This window comes from Salvelinus fontinalis, unplaced genomic scaffold, assembly GCF_029448725.1.
Source record: "Salvelinus fontinalis isolate EN_2023a unplaced genomic scaffold, ASM2944872v1 scaffold_0187, whole genome shotgun sequence".
In the NCBI taxonomy this organism is placed as follows: Eukaryota; Metazoa; Chordata; class Actinopteri; order Salmoniformes; family Salmonidae; genus Salvelinus; species Salvelinus fontinalis.
In genome coordinates, this window is record NW_026600396.1 from 58,725 (window position 1) to 78,243 (window position 19,519).

At 43.2% G+C, this 19,519-nt stretch overlaps 1 protein-coding gene across 1 annotated transcript; it reads left to right on the forward strand.

The window, feature by feature from the left end:
* The first annotated feature begins 6,633 nt into the window (after positions 1–6,633).
* Positions 6,634–18,475, forward strand: LOC129844173 (uncharacterized). Its single transcript, XM_055912591.1, has 16 exons — positions 6,634–6,795; positions 7,410–7,730; positions 8,331–8,606; positions 10,036–10,290; positions 10,577–10,688; positions 10,941–10,969; positions 11,312–11,428; positions 11,541–11,587; positions 12,260–12,291; positions 12,814–12,830; positions 14,156–14,245; positions 14,632–14,973; positions 15,353–15,461; positions 15,618–15,652; positions 15,748–15,800; positions 15,944–18,475. The coding sequence occupies exons 1-16, from the start codon at positions 6,750–6,752 to the stop codon at positions 16,157–16,159; spliced, it is 2,097 nt and encodes a 698-aa protein (XP_055768566.1). The 5' UTR covers positions 6,634–6,749; the 3' UTR covers positions 16,160–18,475.
* Positions 18,476–19,519: the final 1,044 nt, after the last annotated feature.

Here is a 19,519-nt window from a genome sequence, read left to right on the forward strand (position 1 = left end):
TGAGGCTAGGAAACACTGTCACCACTGATAAATCCACGATAATCGAGAATTTCAATAAGCATTTCTCTACAGCTGGCCATGCTTTCCACCTGGGTACCTCAACCCTGGCCAACAGCTCTGCACCCCCCGCAGCAACTGGCCCAAGCCCCCCCCCCCCCCCCCTCTGCTTCTCCTTCACCCAAATCAAGACAGCTGATGTTCTGATAGAACTGAAAAATCTGGACCCCCTCTTCCTAAAATTATTCGCCGCCATTGTTTCAACCCCAATTTCTAGTCTGTTCAACCTCTCTTTTGTATCGTCTAAGATTCCTAAAGATTGGAAAGCGGCCTTGGTCATCCCCCTCTTCAAAGGGGGAGACACTCAAGACCCAAACTGTTACAGACCTATATGCATTTCTAAAGTCTTCGAAAGCCAAGTGAACAAACAGATCACTGACCATTTCGAAACACACCGTACCTTCTCTGCTGTGCAATCTGGTTTCCGAGCTGGTCACGGGTGCACCTCAGCCACGCTCAAGGTCCTAAACGATATCATAACCGCCATCGATAAAAGACAGTACTGTGCAGCCATCTTCATCGACCTGGCCAAGGCTTTCGACTCTGTCAATCACCGTATTCTTATCGGCAGACTCAACAGCCTTGGTTTCTCTAATGACTGCCTCGTCTGATTCACCAACTACTTCTCAGATAGAGTTCAGGGTCAAATCGGAGGCCATGTTGTCCGGACCTCTGGCAGTCTCTATGGGGGTGCAATTCTTGGGCCGACTCTTTTCTCTGTATACATCAATGATGTTGCTCTTGCTGTTGGTGATTCTTTGATCCACCTCTACACAGACGACACCATTCTGTAAACATCTGGCCCTTCTTTGGACACTGTGTTAACAAACCTCCAAACGAGCTTCAATGCCATACAACACTTCTTCCGTGGCCTCCAACTGCTCTTAAATGCTATTAAAACGAAAAGCATGCTCTCCAACCAATCGCTGCCCACACCCGCACGCCCGACTAGCATCACTACTCTGGACGGTTCTGACTTAGAATATGTGGATAACTACAAATACCTAAGTGTCTGGCTAGACTATAAACTTTCCTTCCAGACTCATATTAAGCATCTCCAATCCAAAATTAAATCTAGAATCTGCTTCCTATTTCGCAACAAAGTGTCACGTTCCTGACCTATTTATGTTAGTTTTTGTGTGTTAGTTGGTCAGGACGTGAGGTTGGGTGGGCATTCTATGTTTTCTGTTTCTATGTTGGTTTTGGTTTGCCTGGTATGGCTCTTGATTAGAGGCAGGTGGTTTGCGTTTGCCTCTAATTAAGAGTCATATTTAGGTAGGGTATTCTCACTGTTTGTTTGTGGGTGATTGTCTCCTGTGATGTCTTCGTCGTTGTCGATGTTATTCACTTTCGGAGCTGTTTGGCTGTTCGTTTTGTTTCGATGTCGTCTGTTGCCTGTTCGTGAGTTTACGTTTCAGTTATGTAAGTTTATGTTCAGGTTCCGTTCTACGTCGTTTTGTTATTTTGTAAGTTTGTTAAAGTGTTTGTTTTTCGTGTTGCCATCATCATCAGTTTTCGTTGTTATAAAATAAAAGATGGCTTATTTCCCTGAAACCGCATTTTGGTCTGAAGATCCTTCTCTCCTCACCTCTTTCGAGGATGAGGAAAGCGACAGCCTTTACAGAATCACCCACCACGCTAAGACCAAGCGGCCAGGGAGAAATAAACGGAGTAAGGGACAGAAGAAGGAGCAATGGACATGGGAGGATTTATTGGATGGAAAAGGTGTCTACACATGGGAGGAGATCCTAGCTGGTAGAGATTGCCTCCCATGGGAACAGCTGGAGGCACTGAGGAGAGCGGAGGCTACCGGAGAGAGGAACCGGAGCTATGAGGGAACGCGTCTGGCACGGAAGCCAAAAAAGCCCGTAAGTAATTCCCAAAAATTTCTTGGGGGGGGGCTAGGAGGTAGTGGGCCAAGGGCAGGTAGGAGACCTGCGCCCACTTCCCAGGCTTACCGTGGAGAGCGGGAGTACGGGCAGGCGCCGTGTTACGCAGTAGAGCGCACGGTGTCTCCTGTACGAGTGCATAGCCCAGTGCGGGTTATTCCACCTCCCCGCACTGGTAGGGCTAGATTGAGTATTGAGCCAGGTGTCATGAGGCCGGCTCAACGCGTCTTGTCTCCAGTGCGTCTCCTCGGGCCGGCATACATGGCACCTGCCTTACGCATGGTTTCCCCGGTTCGCCTACATAGCCCGGTGCGGGTTATTCCACCTCCCCCCACTGGTCGGGCAACCGGGAGTATTCAACCAGGTAAGGTTGGGCAAGCTCAATGCTCAAGAGAGCCAGTACGCCTCCACGGTCCGGTATTTCCGGCACCACCTCCCCGCCCCAGCCTAGTTCCTACAGTGTATACACTACGCACTAGGCTACCAGTGCGTATCCTGAGCCCTGTTCCTCCTCCACGCACTCTCCCTGTAGTGCGTGTATCTAGCCCGGTGCCTCCAGTTCCGGCACCACGCACTAAGCTACCAGTGCGTCTCCAGAGCCCTGTACAAACTGTATCTTCTCCCCCTACTAATCCTGATGTGCTTGTCCTCAGCCCGGCGTCACCAGTGCCGGTACCACGCATCAGGGATAGAGTAGGCTTTGAGAATACAGTGTGCCCTGTCCCTGCTCCCCGCACTAGTAGGAAGGTGCTTGTCATTAGCACGGTGCCTCCAGTTCCGGCACCACGCACCAGGTCTACAGTGTACCGTATCCGGCCAGAGCCATCCATCTCCCCAGCGCCATCTGAGCCATCCGTCTCCCCAGCGCCATCTGAGCCATCCGTCTCCCCAGCGCCATCTGAGCCATCCGTCTCCCCAGCGCCATCTGAGCCATCCGTCTCCCCAGCGCCATCTGAGCCATCCGTCTCCCCAGCGCCATCTGAGCCATCCGTCTCCCCAGCGCCATCTGAGCCATCCGTCTGCCAGGAGCCTGCAAAGCCGCCCGTCTGCCATGAGCCTGCAAAGCCGCCCGTCTGCCATGAGCCTACAGAGCCGTCAACCAGACAGGAGCCGCTAGAGCCGTCAGCCAGACAGGAGCCGCTAGAGCCGTCAGCCAGACAGGATCTGCCAGAGCCGCCAACCAGACAGGATCTGCCAGAGTCGCCAACCAGACAGGATCTGCCAGAGCCGCCAACCAGACAGGATCTGCCAGAGCCGCCAACCAGACAGGATCTGCCAGAGCCGCCAACCAGACAGGATCTGCCAGAGCCGCCAGCGAGCCATGAGCAGCCAGAGCCGTCAGAGCGCCATGAGCAGCCAGAGCCGTCAGAGCGCCATGAGCAGCCAGAGCCGTCAGAGCGCCATGAGCGTCGAGAGCCGTCAGAGCGCCATGAGCGTCGAGAGCCGTCAGAGCGCCATGAGCGTCGAGAGCCGTCAGCCTGCCATGAGCGTCGAGAGCCGTCAGCCTGCCATGAGCGTCGAGAGCCGTCAGCCTGCCATGAGCGTCGAGAGCCGTCAGCCTGCCATGAGCGTCGAGAGCCGTCAGCCTGCCATGAGCGTCGAGAGTCGTCAGTCAGCCATGAGCTGCCCTTCAGCCTGAAAAGGCTAGATACCCAGAACTGCCCATCAGTCCAGAGCTGTCTCTCTGTCCGGAGCTGCCTTTCAGTCCGGAGTTGCCCCTCTATCCTGATCTCCCTCTCTATCTTTTTCTACCTCTATATTCTTATCTATCCCTCTGTCTTGGTTTATCTCTCTGTCCCGGTGTTGTCATTCTTAGATATGTTATTAAGAGGATTTTGTGGGGGAAGTAAGAGGGTGGACATTCTTGGAGGGAGGAGGCTAGGATGGATTATGGTGGGGTGGGAACCGCGCCCGGAGCCTGAGCCACCACCGTGGTTAGATGCCCACCCAGACCCTCCCCTAGACTTTGTGCTGGTGCGTCCGGAGTTCGCACCTTGTGGGGGGGGTACTGTCACGTTCCTGACCTATTTATGTTAGTTTTTGTGTGTTAGTTGGTCAGGACGTGAGGTTGGGTGGGCATTCTATGTTTTCTGTTTCTATGTTGGTTTTGGTTTGCCTGGTATGGCTCTTGATTAGAGGCAGGTGGTTTGCGTTTGCCTCTAATTAAGAGTCATATTTAGGTAGGGTATTCTCACTGTTTGTTTGTGGGTGATTGTCTCCTGTGATGTCTTCGTCGTTGTCGATGTTATTCACTTTCGGAGCTGTTTGGCTGTTCGTTTTGTTTCGATGTCGTCTGTTGCCTGTTCGTGAGTTTACGTTTCAGTTATGTAAGTTTATGTTCAGGTTCCGTTCTACGTCGTTTTGTTATTTTGTAAGTTTGTTAAAGTGTTTGTTTTTCGTGTTGCCATCATCATCAGTTTTCGTTGTTATAAAATAAAAGATGGCTTATTTCCCTGAAACCGCATTTTGGTCTGAAGATCCTTCTCTCCTCACCTCTTTCGAGGATGAGGAAAGCGACAGCCTTTACACAAAGCCTCCTTCACTCATGCTGCAAAACATACCCTCGTAAAACTGACTATCCTACCGATCCTTGACTTTGGCGATGTCATTTACAAAATAGCCTCCAACACTCTACTCAGCAAATTGAGCAAACTGCCACCTGTATGCTCTCGTTGGCTGGTTCTTGCTACATATTCGTTGCCAAACCCACTGGCTCCAGGTCATCTATAAGTCTTTGCTAGGTAAAGCTCCACCTTATCTCAGCTCACTGGTCACCATAGCAACACCCACCCGTAGCACACGCTCCAGCAGGTATATTTCACTGGTCATCCCCAAAGCCAACACCTCCTTTGGCCACCTTTCCGTCCAGGTCTCTGCTGCCAATGACTGGAACGAATTGCAAAAAGCACTGAAGTTGGAGACTTATATCTCCCTCACTAACTTCAAGCATCAGCTGTCAGAGCAGCTTACCGATCGCTGCAGCTGTAAAAAATCCAACCAACTACCTACCTCATTCCCATTTTTTAAAATATTTTCTTGCTCTTTTGCACCCCAGTATTTCTACTTGCACATTCCCATCTGCACATCTATCACTCCAGTGTTAATTGCTAAATTGCAATTACTTCGCCACTATGGCCTATATATTGCCTTACCTCCTTACTCCATTTGCACACACTGTATACAGATTTTTCTATTGTGTTATTGACTGTATGTTTGTTAATCCCATGTGTAACTCTGTGTTATTGTTTTTGTCGCACTGCTTTGCTTTATCTTGGCCCGGTCACAGTTGTAAATGAGAACTTGTTCTCAACTGGCCTACCTGGTTAAATAAAGGTGAAATAAAATAAATCCCTCTCAACCATACAGTCATTTTCTTAATGGGTGCGTGCTTATTATTAACTGGAATAAGCAGTTTCATAAATGCGTCAAGTGCAGCGTCTGGTTGTTCCTCATTACTCACCACAGACCAGCAAACATTCTTTACATCATCAACATATGAATCACTACAAAACGTATTGTATGACCTCTTATGCACTATATTAGGCCCAGCCTTTGGAACTTTGGTTTTCTTAGATATGGCTATTACATTTTGATCACGACATCCTATGGATTTGGATACTGCTTTAAATCACACTTCTGCAGCATTAGTAAAGTTGTGATCAATACATGTTGATGATTTCATTCCTGTGCTGTTTGTAACTACCCTGGTAGGTTGACTGACAACCTGAACCAGGTTGCAGGCATTGTTTACAGTTTGGATTTTTTTCTTGAGTGGGCAGCTTGATGAGAGCCAGTCAATATTTAAATCACCCAGAAAATATACTTCTCTGTTGATATCACATGCATTATCAAGCATTTCACACATATTATCCAGATACTGACTGTTAGCACTTGGCATTCTATAGCAGCTTCCCACAAGAATGGGCTTTAGGTGAGGCAGATGAACCTGTAACCAAATTACTTCAACAGTATTTAACATTAGATTTACATGAATGTGGTTCTTTATGTAGACCGCAAGACCACCCCTGTTGGCATTTCTGTCTTTTCGGTAAATTGAATAACCATGTATTGCTACCACTGTACCATCAAACATATTATCTAAATGAGTTTCAGAGATAGTCAGAATATGAACATAATCTGTTACAAGCAAGTTATTGACTTCATGGACCTTGTTTCTCAGGCTGCATAAGTCAATATGGTCAATTTTCTTGCACTTTTCTGGGTTGCTTGATTGTTTTTAATGCTTTAGTGGGAAGCTTATCAGAAGTAGACTTGATGGTGCAGGGTGAGCTGCACAAAGTGGTCTTCCTACGAGGGCACACGGCCTTGATCCACAACTTGCTTGTAGTTCAAGTTCATGTTTGGGTTGACGACTAAACTAAAGCTTGTTTATTGGATGCATTAAAAGCTGTAGTTTTGGTCCTCATCCTTGTCTCTGAGTGTTTGTGTCCTAACTTCGTTCTGGATCATGGTCCACAGCAAGGCCCAATCCTGAATGGCGGATCACATTAATGAATGACCATGTTAGGAAAAGGTGTGTGTTTATCTGCCATGCAGATTTACTGAATTCCTGTCCTTCATGTACAGTAAACCATAAATATCTGTATCACAATAACATTACAGGGCCATTACCTGAACGGATACAAAGGTCACTGCAATGTGGCTTACAGTAAATGGGGAACTTCCTTGTCACCTGGCTGGCAGCTCTAAAAGATAGTACCTCAGCCTATTCTATAGCATCACACTGTGAGTGTACTAGAAGCGCTTTCTAAATCTGGAACAGAACAAAGTATTCCAACAACAATGGAAACTGCAGTAGTCATCTCTCTCACTCTGTTCATACTCACAGGTAAAGCAGATATCTTCTTTGTCTCTTTAAACCTCTTGTTGTTACCTAGGCCATGCTTTACAGCTCTTTGAGTTGTACATTTACATTGTAGTAACATTGAATGGTGTTCCTTCCCCCCTTGTAATTGCACATAGCCCAATCTGCTCAATAACTACATTTGTTGCTAATTTCACAACTACAGATTCCTTTCATTGAAATTCATTTCTTGTACTATAGATTACTGTGTACAGCAGAGTACAGTAATTACACTCTGATTACCAAAATAGGGGAGAAAACTCTCTGTCAGGGACCATGCCTTATTCAGTTGATTTATTCATGTATTTGTCAGACACCACGTGAAATTGGTAAAATGTTGATTCCACATCCTATTCTCCTGTGTTTGAACTACAAATGTTGGCTACACCCTTTTTGTGCAAGACAGTCTGTATGTGTTGTGTGTACGTATAGCTAGCTATGTCTGACTATTAGTGCTGTGTGATTGTTACTGGGCCTGTTCTCTGAGTCTGTCATTTAGAACGGTCCTGGATGATGGAACGTTTTAGTGTACAGTGTGTACCTACATGTACAGTATGTTGTCTGAGGCCATGCTCTCTGCCGCCCTGTATTCCCTCCAGGTCTCTGTGTCGGTCAGGGTCTGTTTCCACAAGGTCCTGTGAATGGAGCAGAAGGAGGGACAGCGATGTTCATCACAAATCTAAGTCCACCAGTCAAGCCATTCATAAGAATATCCTGGAGTGTTGGTGGAGTCAGTATTATAGCCTATAAAGGTAATGACTCTATAGGGCCTGGATACGGAGGCAGGATCACCCTGAACAAAACTACTGGATCTCTGGAACTCAGGAATCTGACCCTGGCTGACAGAGGAGAATACATAGTGACTATAACAACAGCTACAGCAGAAACAATCAATGGATCAACTGAACTGGTTGTGTATGGTAAGTCCAAGTGCCACGACAAAGAGAGTTAAAGCTCAAATCCTTAAATGAAAAAATAACAATGTGGTCGTCCCACTTCAGTTTTGGTAAAAAGCTGAGATATGGGCCTGGTGAAATGTAACCACTTTCAAATTCATAGACAGAGCTATGGTTTCAAGGACTGACCATCCATGATGTGACGATTATTGTTTTAACCATCTTTGGAGGCGTGTTAACATTTATTCTTTACGAACATTGGAGTAAAACAAGTTTCCATTTTGGGTTATGATGGGATTATGACTCGTTTATAACCCACTGTGCACAGATGTCAATTCAACGTCTACTCCACTTTGGTTCAACGTAATTTCAGGTGGAAACAACGTTAATTCAAATAATGTGCCCAATGGGAAGTTACATTCGTCAAGAATCAATGGATATATGTCATGAATGTAGAAGTCAAAAAATGTATGTAGCAATAAGGATTCTATCTTAAAGAGTTTAGTTACCATGAGGAAAGGTTGAAACAAATATTCACTTGACATTATCATCATCAAAATCATTATCATCATTGTGGTATCTTTGATATTCATAAGTGTTTGGCTATGACTTCGTGTTTTACAGAGAATATATCTGATGCCAACATCACAGGACCACCAAACCATCTGTTTGCAGATTGGAGCTCCGCCAATTTAACCTGTGAGGCTGCTGGTAACATCACTGTTATACAATGGATGAAGGAAGGTCAGTCTCTGTCTGCTGGTGGCAATATATTATTCTCAGAGGAAAACAGGACATTATTCATCAGTCCTGTGAAGAGACACGACAGCGGAGGATATGTGTGTAAACTCACCAACCCTGCCAGCTCTGCTACTGCCTCCTATAGAATGATAGTGAACTGTGAGTAAAGGTCTATAACTAATCTAATAATCTATGGGTCGGATTCTCAGACAAGGATTAAGCCTAGTCCTGAACTAACAAGCATACTTCCAAATAGTTTTACATCCAGGACTAGGCTTAAAGCTGCAATATGTTACTTTTGGGCGATGTGACCAAATCCACATAGAAATGTGAGTTATTGATCTGTCATTCTTATTGAAACAGTGACAACCCATCAGTCAGAGCCCCATCTATTTTGAGACCCACATTTGTAGCTAAAACTACAAAATTCAAAAAATCTATTTTTTGGGGAGGGTTAACCGTTTTGTATTTTATTTTGGCATTAATAATACGCGTCACATATCAGTTTGCAAACAATGTAAAATAATAATCATTGAGTTAATAAAGCCCAATATGCAGGTGTTTCAGCCTAGCTCAGTGCGTAGGGGTTGGTAATGTTCTGTAGTTGCGCCATGATTGGCTCAGTGTTCTGTCACTCATGGGAACACTACGTCAATGCCAAATCTAAGGGTAGAGCTAGAAAACTCAAGCCCCTTGGGTTCTGCCACAGACTTGCATTAGAAGTGCCCATCCAAGAAGACTAAAGGTCATTGGCCACAGATGAAATTATGTCAAATCCTGTTATATCTACAGTAGGTTTGATTGGACTGATCATGTCAACATCATACTTTCACAATTAACCACTCATTGTTGAATTTGCGATTTCCAACTTGTTGTGTAATGTTTGTGTCTAATGGCCGATGAGCAATGATCCATTTTATCTATAATTTCTGTTCATTATTTCTCTTCATATGACAAGGCTTGAGAATTATTTGCCAGTAGATTGTCGACTTGATTCATGATTATGACTGCAAGCTAAGATTTTGAAAGTATGATGTTGACATGATCAGTACTTCTTCTTCTGTGGATTTTATATGGAGGTTGGCAACCACATGATCAGTCCATTCAAAGCTATTGTACATATAATGTGATTTGATGTAATTTTATCTGTGGCCAATGACCTTTAGCCTCCTTGGGTGGGCACTTCTAATGTAACTCTATGGCAGCACCCCAGGGGCTAGAATTTACGAGGTCTCCCCTTAGACTTGGCGGCGACGTAGTGTCCCCATGAGTGACAGAATACTGAGCCAATCACGGCGCAATGCTTCGTATTTTCTGCTGGCTTGCCCCAACACCACAGAAAGCACTGAGCTAGGCTGAAACTGCTGCATTTTGGAGCTGCTTTACTCAAGAAAACAAAAAAGAGATCATGTCTGTATGTGGCTATATTAACTCAATGATATATATATTTTTTACATTGTTTGCAAACTGATATGTGCCACGTATTAATGCCAAAATAACATGCAAAACAGGCATTTTTCGGGCTCTGAATGACGGGACACCACTGTTACTACTACAGTCTGAGGGTCTTCTGCTCTTGGACTTACAGATGGACCAGAGTCCATGACCATCCTGGGCCAAAACATCGCTGAGGTGGACACACATACCCTCATTTACTGCTCCGTTCAGTCTGTACCGCCTGCTACGTTCATCTGGTTGTTCAATGGGCAAAGGACAGGTGTACATGAAGCTGGATACATCATAAAGAAGGTCAGCTACAACAACAGTGGGGACTACAGATGTGATGCTAGGAATGATCTCACCGGAAATGTTATCAGTATGGACCATAGTCTGTCAGTAAAAGGTACAATGGAATCTCTGATACAGTCACTAGAAAATCAAAGCTAATTAAATGCAAAAACTATCAACTATCACAACAGTGGTCATCTGTAACTCAGTTGATAAAAAACAGCACTTGCAAAGCGAGGATAGTGGGTTCGATTCCCAGGACCACCCACATCTAAAAAATGTGTGCATGCATAACTGAAAGTCACTTTGGATAAAAGTGTCTGCTAAATGGCAGAAGCATCATCTGTTCTGTAGGTTGTGTTTTGTTTATGTTTGATTGAATCCATCCCTTTGCATTGCAGATAAAACCCCTCCACCCCTGAGCCCAGCGGGAGCAGCAGGTATAGCAGTCGCTGTGATGTTGGTAGTGGTTGCTGTGGCTCTTGGTCTCTATTTCGGCATAACTCATCATTGGTGAGTCTATGAAACCAATGTGGTTGGTAGTGCCAATATGCTGGGAAAGTAAAACTAAATAATTGTATTTCTGCTTTTACATAGAAAACAGGAAGCCATTTGATATCAACAGAAAAAATGTCTTCCATCAATTGTGGGGACATAACAATACATTTCAAGAAGACATTTGAGGTTTTGTGTATTAATGTTTTGCAGACCATTTAGGCTGTAGATAGATGTCCCATATATAAATGTTTTCTGTATGCTGTTTAGGAACAATTCCACAAATACTACTGAGACAGGTAAGAGAAAAACATGATCATTTTAGTCTAGTACACTTTTTTCAATTACTGTATGGAAATATCATTCATACAAGTATTGAGATGAGAGTGGAGAGCTGCAGCTGATGACCACAGTTGTCCTTTATCGTCTGTGAACTCAGACACAGACACACTGTGCACTGTAAAAAAAAGGATTTGTTGTTTCAACTTAATTAGTCGCATGGCCTTTTTCAACCTCTATCTTTGACAAATAAAATATATTTAAGTCAACTTCACCATTTGTCAGTATAACCTACTATTCCTAGTTGAATCAATTTCAACTTTAATGTAGAGTTATCCTAACTAAAACCAAATTTACTTCAGGAAGCAGCCATGCACCTGACACAAGCCATGGACCAGGAAGCAGCCATGCACCTGGCACCAGCCAAGGACCAGGAACCAGCCTTGCACCTGACACCAGCCATGGACCAGGAACAAAAGGTCAGAGAGATTGTTGAATGTTGAGTATTGAGTGTTGCGAAACAATCTGTCTCATTAACACTTAAAATGTACTGTACTTTATCAACTTCATCAACTGCTGATTTGTTTGCAGGTGGTCGTGTGTATGAGAATGTAGGACCTCCACTGCCACCTCCAAGAGTGAGTTTCCACCACCAAGTTAAATAAAACACTTATGATACCATGATATTGTATATCTATGGTTCCCACCATGTTTCAGTTAATTTTCAGAGTTTTATAAGAACATTTATATTTCGTTTTTATATGATTTAGTTTTAGCATTAGGGACAGAAAGTAGTCTATGCGTGGGAGGCTAGGATATCACTTGCCACTGTCGTGTGGTAATGCATAAGGTGATGGGTCAGGTCACAGGTTTGCTTTAAAGGTAGACTCAGCGAGATGACGTAGATGCACAAACTTAACAGTGGTAGTGGATCAGTTTCCGCAATCAGGAGTGTTGAAGCGCCACGCTACACCTCTCAGCCCAAAATGTAGAGAAAAAAACCAGTGCATAATTCACGATGGTTTTATTTTTAAGTATAGTTTTAGTTTTTCAAGGAGGATTGTTAATTATTTTATTTCAGTTTAATGAATAGTTTTGTTCACTATTAGTTTTAGTTTGAGTTTGTTATAATAACCTTGCAACTTACTGCATTGGAGCATTTTGTTATGATACCTGTAATGAAAAGGAGTACTCTCCGAGACGCAATCTTTGATATACCACATTGTCCCTGACTAGTCTATCTATTAGCCAGATGATTTAAACACACTTACTCAATGTGTCTATTTTTGTCTTCACTACCGGAAATCCAGAGCTCCAACATATACAACAGAAGTATAAAGTGGTAAGTTAACTTTTTATTGCATCCTCATTATGATATTACCTTTGATAATACTTGTTTTATAGTTTTATAGTTGCCTCTCTCTCTCTCTCTCTCTCTCTCTCTCTCTCTCTCTCTCTCTCTCTCTCTCTCCTCTCTCTCTCTCTCTCTCTCTCTCTCTCTCTCTCTCTCTCTCTCTCTCTCTCTCTCTCTCTCTCTCTCTCTCTCTCTCTCTCTCTCTCTCTCTCTCTCTCTCTCTCTCTCTCTCCTCTCTCTCTCTCTCTCTCTCTCTCTCTCTCTCTCTCTCTCTCTCTCTCTCTCTCTCTCTCTCTCTCTCTCTCTCTCTCTCTCTCTCCTGTACTCAGAGAGCAGCTGATCTCAACTAATCTTCCTCAGTTGGCTCTGGACTTCACCCATCAAGTTTTACACAGTAATCAAATAAATGCAGACAGGACAACCATTCACTGGAGGACCAGCCAAGAAGACTAGAAACTAGACACTACTGTACTCCATCCCTGATTAGACACGGGTCTTTGTACTGTTCAGCTCAGCCATCCAGCTATGTATACTTGCTCAATGTAATTATAGAACAGGCAACTATAGAGGACAAATTATATCCCCTTAAATTGCACACACCAGTTGAAGTCTTACTAATTTGAATCAGCTTTCTCTGGTCAAAGTGCCATCCCTCAGACCATGACCTGTGCTACACTAAATGCCAACAGGGGTGTTTTCATAGAAACCTCCCCTACTGAACCACATTTTGAAACAGATGTAACAGCAACTCTTTTTTCACTGAAGATGAGAGGAAGTTTGAGTAATCCTGTTATGCTTGCTGAATCCTCACTAAACTAGTGAGGACTAGACTGCCTATGTGGCTCTGGCCAAAAGGAGTGCACTATATAGGATGCAAAATATTAACTGAAATTCCAATAAAAGAATGGTATTAAATGTTGTATTCATCTCATGAACTGAACCTGCTCCATGTACAACTGTTGTTAATAGGTTCCCATAGCTTTGTTAGACGTTAAGGCTTACATTCCTGAGTCACCACTACAAGGGAGGGTGGTGTTGGCTAATGCTTTCAGAGGCTCCATCACTATAGAAGATGTGGAGATGATGGGAAATACACCTTTAAATGGGCAGGCTCCATCAGTGGCACACTCAAAGAAACAACCATCCGCACTGTGCTGGGTGTCAGTAACTCCCAAAGGTAATGTGAGTTATCCTATCAAACAAATGTTATTTATTATGCATTTATCATTCTTGCCATTATTTGTAATGCTCGTGTCTAGTAATCCATGCCGTAAAATGCCCTAAAGAACAAGAGATGGTGTGGGAAATCAAGGCTGTATGTGTAACCAGGCCATATTGTATTTTCAGAAGAGCCACCATCATCAGTAACGTTGTCAGTGGGGTCTGTTACTAGGATTGTGCTAGCAGTGCTTGTAACGCTGATTGTCATCTCGGAGTGAGAAGCAATCCAAATATAACCCTTCCTACACACCTGCATGCACGCACATACAGTACGTGCACACGCTCGCACAAAAGTGTTTTAAACATGGGCAAGTGATCATAATCTTCAGACAACCAAAGAATACTCCTGACTTGCCACCTGTTGTTGACAAATCAGCAGTAGTCATACTGACCACAGTCTAAAAACAAAGTCCAGATAACCAGGAACAGTTTCAGACAGTCTACCACACTCATGGGAGGAAGCATGAAATATGCTTCCTATATTTTCACTTCTCTATCTGTAGCAGTTTGTTAACCCACATTAGACAAGTAGTCCAAAGAGACTTTTCCATCGTCTATGCTCAGTTCCTGGCTGATCGAATGCTTCAGTTAATTTAACACAACAAGTTGAGAGTGTTTTGACCGTGTATAGATCACACAGATCACATTTGTAGCAGGAGTGCTATGGAAAAATGCAGACTGTCTGCCGTTTTTCTGCTGGCACACATTGGCCTCTCTTCAGGTAAGACATATTTTATTTGTAACTTTATTCTCTTATAGAGAAGGTCCTGTTAAGCTGGAGGGAAAATATAGAAGGTCCTGTGAACCTGGAGGGAAAATATAGAAGGTCCTGTTAATAACCTGGATTTTTGTTCAGTAGATATGAAGAAAACAGGGAGTTACTATCTGAACTTGTCCAAAAAGGAATACTAATTTTAGTTCTAAGTTGCACATTTTTTAAATATTTTGGTCCCAAATTAACACAACCCAGACTAGAGGGGAAAACAGAAGCTAAAAACCATTAACGAACAACTGTAGGGTTGTGTTTTTTTTAATGGTTTGTGATCCCTCTCTCTATCTTTCTCTCTCTCTCCATTTCTCTCTCTTCTTCGGTCTCCATCTTCGTAGTTTTGGAAGCTCAGGTCAGTGTTGAATCACATGTGACGGCGTACCTGGGTAATGATGTCATACTGCGTTGTAAGTTGCTCCAGGGCAATCTCACTCAGGCTGAGTGGCAGTTGGAGAAATCAGATACTAAAAGGGTTTCCATAGCTGTCTTTAGCCCTAACTTAGGGCTAAACATTTCTGGGTCACCCCTAAAAGGGAGGTTGGTGTTCGCTGGAGCTTCCACAGGTGATTCCTCTATTACTATAAAAGATGTGGAGATGACTGATGCAGGGAAATACACCTGTCTCCTGACAGTCTTCCCCAGTGGCTCAATTGAGGGGACAACCATCCTCACTCTACTGGGTGAGTCTGGAAGTTCAGCTTTAATATTGTAGATAGATTGTGGCTTCCATCAATGTAATTGTATGCATCATTTCCATAATTTCCAATATACAGTATATATATATATATTTTTACAGATATCTTCCCCTAACCATTCCATCCCTCCCCTATTTGGAGTAAACTAATGGGCAACAACACTTAGGCTTCTACTTCCAGCTTATACATACTACGTATATACATTTTACGGACACAGTATATTTTACTATAGTTATATTTAGTTTGTTTTTAGTCCCATCCTTCAGCTCCACTCAACCCTCTGGAACTCTTAGTATAGGGAACAAAATAAAATCAGTTGGATCAGAGGTCAAAGTGGTGACAGTGGTTCTGTTTCCTCGCCCAGATCAGACTCCACCTCCATCATCTGGCGCGGTTGCTGGGATTGTTACCGCAGCCCTCCTGGTAACAGTTGTTGTGACAGCCACAGCTTACCTCATCATTGTCAGGAAGAGGTGTGTGGTCGCTGTCTGTAACACATAGTTACAGAACATAATAAATATATACTGTATGTATCTCAATGGCATGGAATGTATCATCAGACATTAGAAGTGCAGAGGAACTGAATGTTATGTTTAACCAGTGAATATTTATATTATCTCTCTAACTAGGCACAAGGCTTTATTCAACCCCTCTGTCAGCATTGGTGAGTAGGAACCACACAAAAAAGTTCCCCTTCTGCTCAGTCAGCCCTGTCCTGGATTTCTGCTTTCTGTAAAACCCGCTGTGGTTGTTTTTCAGATGCAAGCAGCCTGGCGGTTAATGCTGACAGGACAGGAACAGGAAGAGAAGAGGTAAGGTTTTTCCATTGAAAACTTGTTTTCTGTTGTGCGTTTGACTGAATTCCAGCCTAAGATTTTAGCTAATCACATTATATTTGTAATCATTGAGCAATTCTCATCTCTCTAACCCTCTCCCTCCCTTTGTCTTTCCCCAGGACCTGGTTTATTCTGAGATCGTCAGATTCAACATTGACAAGAGCAAAGCACACGACTCATCTGGAGAAGACCAGAAAGATGCAGACGTCAAGCCGGCTGAGGAAGTCACCTACTCTGCAGTGGCAGTGGGGAACCAGCATCCTTTAAGGGAAGACACAGTTTACTCTCAGGTGGTGAGAAAGGACTGGGACATAGATGATGTATGGACTGTGTAAGCACAATAACAGAAAAGGGCTAACCAGACATCCTTTATATTCACATACATTTAACTGAAATTATCTCTTGTTGGGGAAGTGACCTCCTTATTAGACAAAGCCATCTGGATCCTAGAGAAGGGCTATGTGTGTGAATACTGAAAAATTATTGCCACCGACAGAATGCTATATATATGGGGCATACAACAATCTCAGCTCTGTAGATTTTGTTGTGAAGAGACAGAATCAATAGATCATTTATTCTGTTATTGCCCCTATGTAGCTTGTTTCTGGTCACAGGTTCAGGAATTGTTTTTAAAAAACACAACATGCACTTTGGAAAGCCATAGTCCGTCAATAAAGAATATAATAATACTCTTAGGAAAGGTTTTCGTCTTTAGCTCACAATCTGTGGATAATATATGATTAGAAAGGTTAAAACATGTTGTCAAACATCACAGCACAATTGAGAAATACATGGCACATGGAAACCAAACAAGGGTGGTCTATGGTGATAAGTGGGATGTGCTGAGAGTGGCTGAGGGTTTGGATTAAAGAGTTTATGTTTGTTTAGGTATTATTGTTATGTGACTGCTTTATGTAAAAGTGCCATGTACAGTTGAAGTCAGAAGTTTACATACACTTAGGTTGGAGTCATTAAAACTAGTTTTTCAACCACTCCACAAATTTCTTGTTAACAAACTATAGTTTTGGCAAGTCGGTTAGGACATCTACTTCGTGCATGACACAAGCAATTTTTCAGACAGATTAATTCACTTATAATTCACTGTATCACAACTCCAGTAGGTCAGAAGTTTACATACACTAAGTTGACTACCTTTAAACAGCTTGGAAATTTTCAGAAAATGATGTCATGGCTTTAGAAGCTTCTGATGGGCTAATTGACATCATTTGAGTCAAATGGAGGTGTACCTGTGGATGTATTTCAAGGCCTACCTTCAAACTCAGTGCCTCTTCGCTTGACATCATGGGAAAATCAAAAGAAATCAGGCAAGACCTCAGAAAAAAATTGGTAGACGTCCACAAATCCGGTTCATCCTTGGGAGCAATTTCCAAATGCCTAAAGGTACCACGTTCAACTGTACATCAATAGTACACAAGTATAAACACCATGGGACCACGCAGCCGTCATTCCGCTCAGGGAGGAGACGCGTTCTGTCTCCTAGAGATGAACGTACTTTGGTGCGAAAAGTGCAAATCAATCCAAGAACAACAGCAAAGGACCTTGTGAAGATGCTGGAGGAAACAGGCACAAAGGTATCTATATCCACAGTAAAATGAGTCCTATATTGACATAACCTGAAAGGCCGCTCAGCAAGGAAGAAGCCACTGTTCCAAAACAGCCATAAAAAAGACAGAATACGGTTTGCAACTGCACATGGGGACAAAGATCATACTTTTTGGAGAAATGTCCTCTGGTCTGATGAAACAAAATTAGAACTGTTTGGCCATAATGACCATCGTTATGTTTGGAGGAAAAAGCAGGAGGCTTGCAAGCCAAAGATCACCATCCCAACCGTGAAGCACGGGGGTGGCAGCATCATGTTGTGGGGGTGCTTTGCTGCAGGAGGGACTGGTGCACTTCACAAAATAGATGGCATCATGAGGACAGACAATTATGTGAATATATTGAAGCAACATCTCAAGACTTCAGTCAGGAAGTTAAAGTTTGGTCGCAAATGGGTCTTCCAAATGGACAATGACCCCAAGCATACTTCCAAAGTTGTGTAAAAATGGCTTAAGGACAACAATGTCAAGGTATTGGAGTAGCCATCACAAAGCCCTGACCTCAATCCTATAGAAAATTTGTGGGCAGAACTGAAAAAGCATGTGCGAGCAAGGAGGCCTACAAACCTGATTCAGTTACACCAGCTCTGTCAGGAGGAATAGGCCACAATTCACCCAACTTATTGTGGGAAGCTAGTGGAAGGCTACCCAAAACGTTTGACCCAAGTTAAACAATTTAAAGGCAATGCTACCAAATACCAATTGAGTGTATGTAAACTTCTGATCCACTGGGAATCTGATGAAAGAAAGAAAAGCTGAAATAAATAATTCTCTACTATTATTCTGACATTTTACATTCTTAAAATAAAGTGACCTAAGACAGGGCATTTTTACTAGGATTAAATGTCAGAAATTGTGAAAAATTGTTTAAATGTATTTGGCTAAGGTGTATGTAAACTTCCGACTTCAACTGTATGTAAAATGTATATGTAAAATGCATGTATATGTAGTAAAAAAGCTGTCAAAAAAACTAAGATATTTGTCCTCTGAATAGGGGTGTGGTGGATGGGTTAATAAAAAAAATATTTCAAAAGTGTCTGACCTCCCTACTGCTGTCTCATCACTGTCAGTGATCAGGCCTACCACCACAGTGTTGTCAGCAAACTTGAGGATGGTTTTGGAGTCATCCGTGGCCACGTGATGAACAGGGAGCAAAGAAGGGGACTAAGAACACACCCCTGAGGGGCCCCCATGTTGAGGGTCAGCGTGACGGAGATGTTGTTGCCTACCCTCACCATCTGGGGCCGGCTCGTCAGGAAGTCCAGGTTCCAGTTGCAGAGGGAGGTGTTCAGTCCCAGGGTCTGAAACATTGTGATGAGCTTGTAAGTGACTATCATGTTGAACACTGAGCGGTAGTCTATGAACAGCATTCTCACATAGTTATTTCCCCTCTTGTCCAAGTTTGAGGGCAATGTGAAATTGAGATTGTGTCATCTGTGAATCTGTTGTGCTGGTATGCGAATTTTAGTGGGTCCAGGTTTTCTGGGATGATGGTGTTGATGTGTGTCTTCAGGGCTGGCTCTTTACTAACTGTCAGTGACTGACATAAGAGAAAAATTGCTACAAATGTCAAACTTGCACCTTGTGTATTCTATCATTCTATCTCTCCTTTGGAAGACTAGACCATGTCCCATCTCTTGTTCATGGCCATTGGACACCAATTGTTGATGCGGGGCATCGCATTAACCCACCTGATAATAGCTCATTTCCAATTTGATTAATTTCTCTAAACAGAAAATGATTGGAGTTATAGGCCTACTCAGGCTGGTTATAGGCAGACTATCACATTCGACTTATATCGTAACAGACCATATAGTCCTGCTATCCTACTTTAAAAAAGACTGAAGACAGAAACAGATCATTTGGTTCCATTTCAACATATTTAAAACTGAAACCAAAGTGCTGTAACATATAAATTAAATCAAATAGCCTATCACACACACCATAACTTTTCAAATGTTAAAATCAAAAGGCTATCGCACAGACAAATGTGGAAAGTCAGAACCGCTGGACAGCAACATAATAAACTAAACCACTGATGATTGAGAATGAGATCAGAATGACTGCTAAGGC

What these genes read in the sequence shown, in the direction of transcription:
- LOC129844173 (XM_055912591.1), top strand. Translation starts at nt 6,750, where the DNA reads ATGGAAACTGCAGTAGTCATCTCTCTCACTCTGTTCATACTCACAG. An exon ending in CACAAATACTACTGAGACAG is followed by an intron (nt 10,970 to 11,311) that starts GTAAGAGAAAAA and finishes AATTTACTTCAG; the next exon opens with GAAGCAGCCATGCACCTGAC. An exon ending in CCATGGACCAGGAACAAAAG is followed by an intron (nt 11,429 to 11,540) that starts GTCAGAGAGATT and finishes ATTTGTTTGCAG; the next exon opens with GTGGTCGTGTGTATGAGAAT.